This window comes from Gobio gobio, assembly GCF_949357685.1.
Source record: "Gobio gobio genome assembly, chromosome: 15".
Classification (NCBI taxonomy): domain Eukaryota; kingdom Metazoa; phylum Chordata; class Actinopteri; order Cypriniformes; family Gobionidae; genus Gobio; species Gobio gobio.
In genome coordinates, this window is record NC_137108.1 from 51918510 (window position 1) to 51928509 (window position 10000).

General features: G+C 42.4%; 1 protein-coding gene across 1 annotated transcript in view; it reads right to left on the reverse strand.

Annotated features, from left to right (window-relative positions):
* The window catches only part of cyp11c1 (cytochrome P450, family 11, subfamily C, polypeptide 1), a gene marked incomplete at both ends in the record, with an annotated part of 41096 nt that overhangs the window by 515 nt on the left and 30581 nt on the right, over positions 1 to 10000 (reverse strand). The window contains 6 exons of the mRNA XM_079838154.1: positions 1804 to 2025; positions 4580 to 4658; positions 4979 to 5145; positions 8188 to 8354; positions 9560 to 9763; positions 9847 to 10000. The exon at positions 9847 to 10000 is cut by the window's right edge and continues 61 nt beyond it. Of these exons, the coding sequence (XP_079694280.1) occupies positions 1804 to 2025; positions 4580 to 4658; positions 4979 to 5145; positions 8188 to 8354; positions 9560 to 9763; positions 9847 to 10000 (993 nt within the window). The remainder of the gene's footprint in view (positions 1 to 1803; positions 2026 to 4579; positions 4659 to 4978; positions 5146 to 8187; positions 8355 to 9559; positions 9764 to 9846) is intronic.

The window sequence follows — 10000 nt, forward strand, 5'->3', positions numbered from 1 at the left end:
GCGCTATATAAAGGTGAGTTGACTTCTGGATATGTGTGTGTATTTCAGTGTCTCTGCTAGGGGTCGACCGATAGGGATTTTTTAGTGCCGATGCCGATTTTCTTGAGCCGATATTTGGAGCCGATTCTGCTTTTGCTCCCTCAATTTACATCATAAAAATGACACAATGATCAGGATGATAACAATTTAAAATTTACCATTTAAAAAAAGGAACATTTATTGAACGAAAAAAAACAATATTTAACAAATAGTAAAAACAGGAGAGGTAGAACAAAACAAAAAAAGAGTTCAGCGGTGAAAATAAATTCTGAAAATAAATATTTAAGCATAAATAAAATAATGACACTATTGCACACAGTATCAACAAGCGAGCAGCATAATAAAGTGCACACTGACTGTACTATACTTCATTTAAAACTGTTTACAACCTAGGCATTTAATGGTTACACTCTAAAAAATGCTGGGTTAAAAATAACCCAAATTGAGTTGAATATGGACTAACCCAGCAATTGGGTTGTTTTGACCCAGCGGTTGGGTTAAATGTTTGCATAAAACAACCCAATTGCTGGGTTAGTCCATATTCAACCCAACTTGGGTTATTTTTAACCCAGCCTTGTTTAGAGTGTAGCTGCACTTCACTGAATCTCTTGTAGAGCAACACCAGCGGTAATTCAGGAGAAAATCTCCCAATGCTCCACGTGAAACTTCAGTCTTTCCACCTTTTACCATCGTCAATTCTCAATTGATTTAGTTTAAAGGGTTAGTTCACCCAAAAATGTAAATTGTGTCATTAATGACTGAGCCTCATGTGGTTGGACACCCGTCAGACCTCCGTTCATCTTCAGACACAAATGAAGATATTTTAGTGTAAATCTGATGCTCTGAAAGGCCTCCATTGGCTCAATGCACTTTACACTCTCAAGACCCTTAAAAGACACTAAAGACGTCGATACAAAGTCCATCTCACTACAGCGGCTCTACAATAACTTTATGAATCGGCGAGAATAGTTTTTGTGCGCAAAAAAACCCTAAATAACGACTTACATAGTGATGACGATTTCAAAACATGGCATCATGAAGCTTCGAAGCGTTATGAATCAGTGAGTCGATTCAGCAGTTCAGAGCGTTATGAATCAGTGAGTCGATTCAGCAGTTCAGAGCGTTATGAATCAGTGAGTCGATTCAGCAGTTCAGAGCGTTATGAATCAGTGAGCCGAATCATGATTCGGATCGCGTGTCAAACTGCTGAAATTTGGCGTGTCAAACTGCTGAATCGACTCACTGATTCATAACGCTTCGAAGCTTCATGATGCCGTGTTTTGAAATCGTCATCACTATATAAGTCGTTATTTAGGGTTTTTTTGCGCACAAAAACTATTCTCGTCTTCATAAAGTTATTGTAGAGCCGCTGTAGTGAGATGGACTTTGTAACGACGTCTTTAGTGTCTTTTAAGGGTCTTGAGAGTGTAAAGTGCATTGAGCCAATGGAGGCCTTTCAGAGCATCAGATTTACACTAAAATATCTTCATTTGTGTCTGAAGATGAACGGAGGTCTGACGGGTGTCCAACCACATGAGGCTCAGTCATTAATGACACAATTTACATTTTTGGGTGAACTAACCCTTTAATATGCGCGAGGGAGAGCAAGACAGTTTGAAGACGGTGAGAGCTGCCCTGTGGACGCCTGTCTGTAAATAATGCACATATCGGCCCGATATATCGGTCTAACACTAATACAAGGCACAATCCCAGTCCAGTGTAATGTAATCTGAAGTGTGTGAGTGTGAGTGCGGATGTTCTCACGTGCAGTAAGAGCAGCTGCATCTCGTTCTCTGCGATCCTGCGGCCCACACACTGTCTGGAGCCGAAGCCGAAGGCCAGCGAGCGGAATCCTCCTCCCGATCCGGCATCCAGGCCCTCGGCTCCCGGCTCAGCTCCGGCCCAGCGGCTCGGCTCGAAGCGGGCCGGACTCTCGAACACCTCATGACTGCGGCCCAGCGGATACAGACACACCTGCACCAGCGTCTGAAACACCGCTTCACATGATGATCTGAGATCCACCCTCAGGCTGATCTGCCTTAGCTCACAAACTATATAACTTTATATATAAAAAGTTAAAAAAATTAAAATAATTGTTACTTTTGGTGTTTAAAAATGACCCGCCTAAAAATTCTCTAGTTATTCAACATTATAACTTTAACCCGCTGGGGTTCTTTGGTCATTTCTGACCCCAATTTTTTTTTTTGTAAATCGTAGTTTCATCGGAATGGTCCGAAACTTGGTGACTTTATTGGTACTTGGTAAATGAACACCCAAAAAAATTGGGGACAGGATTTGAAAAGTCTAAGTGGTCGTAAAAATAGTCACTCAGGACCTTCGGGTCAAAAACGACCCCCATAGGAAATGAATGGGAAATTGGCAAAAATAAGAAAATACAGAGTTTTTTTGGTCATACAATCAACAAATCAGCCAGGATGCAGAAAAAAAGACTCAACAGTGAATCTCTAAAACATCAAGAGTGCAAAACAGACAAAAAAACACACACACACACACACAGAAAAACACAATTAGCTTTTGGAATGGCACGTGTTAATTTGTGTGTGTGTGTGTGTGTGTTTTATTGTCTGTTTTGCACCCTTGATGTTTTAGAGATCTTCACTGTTGAGTCCTTTTTTTCTGCATCCTGACTGATTTGTAGATTGTATGCACAAAAAAACCCAATTTCTCATTCATTTCCTATGGGGGTCATTTTTGACCCAAAGGTTCTGAGTGTGACCATATTTTTTACGACCACTTAGACTTTTCAAATCCTGTCCCCAATATAGGTGTTCATATATCAAGTATCAATAAAGTCACCAAGTTTCGGACCATTCCTATGAAGCTACGATTTTTAACGTTTTTTTATAAAACACAAGATCCTCTATAGTGGGAAAAATGTGCTATTGCGTGATAATAATGCTCAATGTGTCCACCGGATGGCACAACGATCTCCTTAAAAAAATTGCTTTCATGAGGCCTAGGCTTGACTCTAAAATGAAATACAGCTTTAAATATATATATATATATACACACATTTTTTATTATATTCAATGGGAAAAAATGGGTCATAATTATTGCATAAATATTAATTATAAATCATAAAATTATCTCAAAACACCAAAAAAGAAAAGAAAAAATATTATTGAACAAAAATATATTTAATTGATTTTACTCAAATCTTTTTTATCTTAATCCCGCCCTCCGGGTCATTTTTGACCCATAAATGAAGAACCCCAGAGGGTTAATCCTTTGCTTGTTTTCTGTCAGTGAGCACAGGTTGTGTTTCTTTCAGGGAGAGATCGATCGTACGCCTCATTGATCTGAACTCATGCGCCTCAGAGTTAAAGAACCGAGCTCAGATCAATGAAGCCAATCAAGCAGATCCAAAAACAAATCCAAACCTGTGCTAACTAGATAAAGAGATTGAACCCAATATTAGGTGATAATACAGCATAACCAGAGATTACAAGCACTTTGTTTGTGTGTGTGTGTGTGTGTGTGTGTGTGTGTGTGTGTGTGTGTGTGTGTGTGTGTGTGTGTGTGTGTGTGTGTGTGTGTGTGTGTGTGTGTGTGTGTGTGTGTGTGTGTGTGTGTGTGTGTGTGTGTGTGTGTGTGTGTGTGTGTTTGTGTGTGCGTGAGCGCATATGTGTGTGTCTGAGTGTGTGTGTGTGTGTGTGTGTGTGTGTGTGATGGGTAGGTTTAGGGGCAGTGTAAGGGGATAGAAAATACGATTTGTACGGTATAAAAACATTACGCCTATGGAATGTCCTCACATTTCACAAAAACCCCCCTGTATGTGTGTGTGTGTGAGTGTGTGTTTCTGTGAGTGTGTATTTGTGTGTGTGTGTGTGTGTTTGTGTGTGTGTTTGTGTGTGAGTTTGTGTGTGTGTGTGTGTGTGTGTGTGTGTGTGTGTGTGTGTGTGTGTGTGTGTGTGTGTGTGTGTGTGTGTGTGTGTGAGTGTGTGTGAGTGTGTGTTTCTGTGAGTGTGTATTTGTGTGGGTGTGTGTGTGTGTTTGTGTGTGTGTGTGTGTGTGTGTGTGTGTGTGTGTGTGTGTTTCTGTGAGTGTGTATTTGTGTGTGTGTGTGTGTGTTTGTGTGTGTGTTTGTGTGTGAGTTTGTGTGTTGTGTGTGTGTGTGTGTGTGTGTGTGTGTGTGTGTGTGTGTGTGTGTGTGTGTGTGTGTGTGTGTGTGTGTGAGTGTGTGTTTCTGTGAGTGTGTATTTGTGTGGGTGTGTGTGTGTGTGTGTGTGTGTGTGTGTGTGTGTGTGTGTGTGTGTGTGTGTGTGTGTGAGTGTGTGTTTCTGTGAGTGTGTATTTGTGTGGGTGGGTGTGTGTGTGTGTGTGTGTGTGTGTGTGTTTGTGTGTGTGTGTGTGTGTGTGTGTGTTTGTGTGTGTGTTTGTGTGTGAGTTTGTGTGTGTGTGTGTGTGTGTGTGTGTGTGTGTGTGTGTGTGTGTGTGTGTGTGTGTGTGTGTGTGTGTGTGTGTGTGTGTGTGTGTGTGTGTGTGTGTGTGTGTGTGTGTGTGTGTGTGTGTCTCTCACCCCTGCCGGTACGTGGTAGTTCTGCAGGACGATGTCTCGAACCGGATACCTCTGGACGGTGATTCCCACCGGATACAGCCTGAAACACACACACACACACACACACACACACACACACACACACACACACACACACACACACACACACTCTCAGCGTCTCAACACTCAGTGACACAAGAACATCGTCCTCTAGAAACAAAGACTTGATATAAACAGAACTTGAGCTGAATAATGACTCTACTGTGTTTTCAGAGCTGCTTTACAGCAGAATCTGAATTTGTTTCATATTTGATGTTTACATCATTACTTCCTGTTTTTCAAACAATCTGTACTGTAAAAATGAGTTTTATTATATCAACTCTCTGATGATATTTGTTGATGATCCGGCCTCTCTCTCACCTCAGTGTCTCCTTCACGGTTCCCTTCAGCAGTGGCGCCCCCTGCAGGGCCTTCTGGGGGTTTCCTGATGCCCGTTGCCATGACGACAGCACCTGCGCCCGCACACGCTCCTGCACGTCAGGGTTGCGCGCCAACTCAAAGAGAGCGAACTGCAGCGGGACGGCGGTCTGAATGATCCAAAGTTCATAAAACAGATTATTCCTCATATTCTCCAGTGTTGCGGCTCCTCTCTCTCCAGTCTGTCAGTATCACTCTATTTACTTCCTGTCTCTATGAAGCCCCTCCTTCTGAACAGCACACTGTGCTCTGATTGGGTGTTTGAGAAATGTTGTTATTACAGCTGTTGTTGTCCTGCGCCTTACAGATAACGATGTGATTGTAAACAGGGTGAGTTAAAGGGATAGTTCACCCAAAAATTCAAATCAGTCCATGATTTACTCTCCCTCAAGTCATCCGAGGTGTGTGTGACATTCTTCTTTCAGACGAATAAAATCTGAGTTATATTACAAAAATCCAGGCTAATCCAAGCATTAGAATTGGATTCATAGTTGCTCTGTTTTTGAAGTCCATAAAAGTGCATCAGTCCGTCATATAACTGCTCCACGCGGCTCTGGGGTGTTAATAAAGGCCTTCTGAAGCGAATCGACGCGTTTGTGTAAGAAAAATATCCATATTTAAAACTTTATCAAGTAAACTTTCGGCCTCCGCCTTCTGTGGAAAAGTGTTGAATGTTGAAAGTGAAACTCCAGATGTGTTCGTGACGTCATGACCTGGTCGCGTTAGTCTTTCCATCCGCAGGGGAACTTTACACACTTTCTCCATAGATTGAACAGGGAAGGCAGTCGGCCGAAAGTTTACTTGATAAAGTTTAAAATATGGATATTTTTCTTACACAAACGCGTCGATTCGCTTCAGAAGGCCTTTATTAACACCCCAGAGCCGCTGGAGCTGCTACAGTGAGGAAAATAAGTATTTGAACACCTGCTATTTTACAAGTTCTCCCACTTAGAAATCATGGAGGGTCTGAAATTGTCATCGTAGGTGCATGTCCACTGTGAGAGACATAATCTTAAAAAAAAATCCAGAAATCACAATGTATGATTTTTTAACTATTTATTTGTATGATACAGCTGCAAATAAGTATTTGAACACCTGTCTATCATCTAGAATTCTGACCCTCAAAGACCTGTTAGTCTGCCTTTAAAATGTCCACCTCCACTCCATTTATTATCCTAAATTAGATGCAGCTTTTTGAGGTCGTTAGCTGCATAAAAACACCCATACAATCAGTAAGAATCCAACTACTAACATGGCCAAGACCAAAGAGCTGTCCAAACACACTAGAGACAAAATTCACAACGTCCACAAGGCTGGAAAGGGCTACGGGGAAATTGCCAAGCAGCTTGGTGAAAAAAGCTCCACTGTTGGAGCAATCATTAGAAAATGGAAGAAGCTAAACATGACTGTCAATCTCGCTCGGACTGGGGCTCCATGCAAGATCTCACCTCGTGGGGTCTCAATGATCCTAAGAAAGGGGAGAAATCAGCCCAGAACCACAGGAGGAGCTGCTCAATGACCTGAAAAGAGCTGGACCACCGTTTGCAAGGTTACTGTTGGTAATACACTAAGACATGGTCATGGTTTGGCATGGCACGGAAGGTTCCCCTGCTTAAACCAGCTCATGTCCTGGCCCGGCTTAAGTTTGCCAATGACCATTTGGATGATCCAGAGGAGTCATGGGAGAAAGTCATGTGGTCAGATGAGACCAAAATAGAACTTTTTGGTCATAATTCCACTAAACGTGTTTGGAGGAAGAAGAATGATGAGTACCATCCCAAGAACACCATCCCTACTGTGAAGCATGGGGGTGGCAGCATCATGCTGTGGGGGTGTTCTTCTGCACATGGGACAGGGCGACTGCACTGTATTAAGGAGAGGATGAGATTTTGGGGAACAAACTCCTTCCCTCAGTTAGAGCATTGAAGATGGGTCGAGGCTGGGTCAATGACCCGAAGCACAGCCAGGAGAACCAAGGAGTGGCTCTGTAAGAAGCAGATCAAGGTTCTGGCGTGGCCTAGCCAGTCTCCAGACCTAAACCCAATAGAGAATCTGTGGAGGAGCTCAAACTCAGGCCAGAAACCTGATCTAGAGAAGATCTGTGTGGAGGAGTGGGCCAAAATCCCTCCTGCAGTGCAAACCTGCTGAAAAACTACAGGAAACCTTTGACCAAACAAAGGCTACTGTACCAAATATTAACATTGATTTTCTCAGGTGTTCAAATACTTATTTGCAGCTGTATCATACAAATAAATAGTTAAAAAATCATACATTGTGATTTCTGGATTTTTTTTTATGTCTCTCACAGTGGACATGACCCTACGATGACAATTTCAGACCCTCCATGATTTCTAAGTGGGAGAACTTGCAAAATAGCAGGTGTTCAAAAACGTATTTTCCTCACTGTATATGATGGACAGATGCACTTTTTATGGACTTCAAAAACAGAGCAACTATGAATCCAGTTCTAATGCTTGGATTAGCCTGGACTTTTGTAATATAACTCAGATTTTATTCGTCTGAAAGAAGAATGTCACACACACACACCTCGGATGACTTGAGGGTGAGTAAATCATGGGCTAATCTTCATTTTTGGGTGAACTACCACTTTAAGTACCGATCAGCTGGCGCCATCTAGAGTTTCATGACAGAACTTTGTATTTTCGCTTTTAGGTTGTTGTAAGCATAGATATCCATAATAAAGACTAGATGTCTCGTCCGCTGCTGGCCAATGGAGGTCGACGTCTTGAGTCCATCTTGTCTCAGTCAGCTCGCTCACTCATTGTGTTTTAATGGTGCTTTCACTTTTTAAATAACCATAACTTGCTCAATTTTCTACCGATTTTCAAACTGTTTGGTTTGTTATAAACGTCAGAGATGTAGTTATGACACTGCATACTTATGAATAATTCTTCATAATTTGTTCAAGCATCCATAATTATAGCCACGTTTATAACGTTTGTAAGAAACCATTTGTAAATCCGTCCAGATTTCAGTGAGATAAGAGTATTTGTGTTCGTGCAGATCATCAGGAGCCCTGCCTGTGACAAGATGGCCGCCGCTGATGACGTTAGAGACTCGACGTAAGACATCTAGCCTTTATTATGGATATCTATGGTTGTAAGTATGTTGGTCGGAGTGTGAGTTTGTACCGTATCAACTCCGCCGGCCATCAGTTCGGTGATGTTGGCTCTGATCAGCTCTAATGATAACTGCCCCGCGTCCATCAGCTGCCCCAGCACGCCCTGGAAATGGCCCTCAGAGCCTCCGGATGGCCCCATCTGCTGGCGCTTGTACCCCCTCTGGATGCGCGCCTCCGCTGCAAACACACACACACACACACACACACACACACATGAACACACATGCACAATCCACCAGGGCTTAAAAACAGAAAAAAATATCAATGGGTTCACTCCGAGCAGAATCGATATTTTAGCGTTTCCGTTTTTGCGTTCCTCAATAAACATTACTGTTCCGAAAACGGTCTGATTTGAAAAAATAACGGTTAATAACGTTATTTTAATTTAGCCTATACTTTAAACAAATATGTATAAATAAAGACTTATTTTCACTCAATAATAATATAACGCATGGTAATTAAACTTGAATATTTATTTCATAACATTTTTAAAACCACAACAGAAATGCATGCATTAATTACAAAGCATAAACAGCGGGACAAATATTGACCTGTTTTAATGGAGCTGAAAGTGTCCTCTTTATGCCTATTCTTTTCAGAAGAGTGATAACATTCTTTGTACGTAACTTTTTTTCAACACGACTTGTTTTAAAAATTGCATGAATAAAGAATAAATAAACTGGATAACCATTGCTCTTTTAATGCACCGTCAACTGCTAATTTCAAAGCAAACACTGCAACACGTCCTTGCATCCCATAATCAAATTCAGTCAGCTAATAAAGCTCGATCATTAATGCAATATAACATACTATTTAATACGAAGCATCAACCGTCTATATAGAAACATTGACCTGTCCTGTATTGGCAATCTGGAAGACTATAGGACAAATGTTTGATAGATGCTATAGCCTAACGTTACTTCGATAGGCTTAAACTGAATCCATAAACTAGCCTAAATCAGACTATTTGAGCTTAAAGTCTGCACTGCTTATTTAAACATACGAAAAGAATGTCCTCCAATACCTGCGCTTTCATTGATGACCTCAGCGGGGAAAGAAATGTACTTGAGGCGTGTAAATGCGCTCACACTGACTTGCGTTACCGGTAGATTCACAGACGACATTTCACTCACGCTTGATCCGTCACGTCACATGCTGAAACTCTATTCATGATTGGGCACTGCCAGATTAAAATATTAAAGAGAACGATAAAATTACGTTATTAACTGGCTAATGGTCATTTCAAATTAACGTTTCTGTTCAGAACGATTCAAATTTATTTTGATTTCGTTTTTGTTCCTCTTAAAATTTCGTTCGTTTCCGGTTTTCGTTTTCGTTCCTTGAACCGGTTCAGAGCCCTGCAATGTGAGCGACGGACACACCGTGGCTGAAGATGTGGTCCCATGCAGTGGCGTGTGTCGTCCACAGGGGGGCGCGCAGGTGGTGCAGCAGGCGGGGGGGCAGGTACAGCAGGGGTGGGGTGGTGGCCAGCATCCGCTCCACCGCCCAGATGAAGCGCTCAGACTCTTCAGATGGAGAGGACGAGAACAGGCCGATGCGCTCGCCGTACAGGACGTGGCAGCTCGCTGGAGGCAGAGGAGTGTCAAATCACATCTATTTATGATCTGTGAACTATAGTTTTTAACTTGCAACACACAGGAATGCTGACCTTCCAGGGCAAAACGGAAGAGGTCAGGACTGGGGTCAAGGGTCATCCTGCGCTGACCGGTTTCCCCCACCCCCTCCGCCTCCACCCGCTGTCTCAGTGAACTGCAGAAATCCTGCGCCACGTCATCCAGCAGAGGAAGGAAGCGTCGCACGGC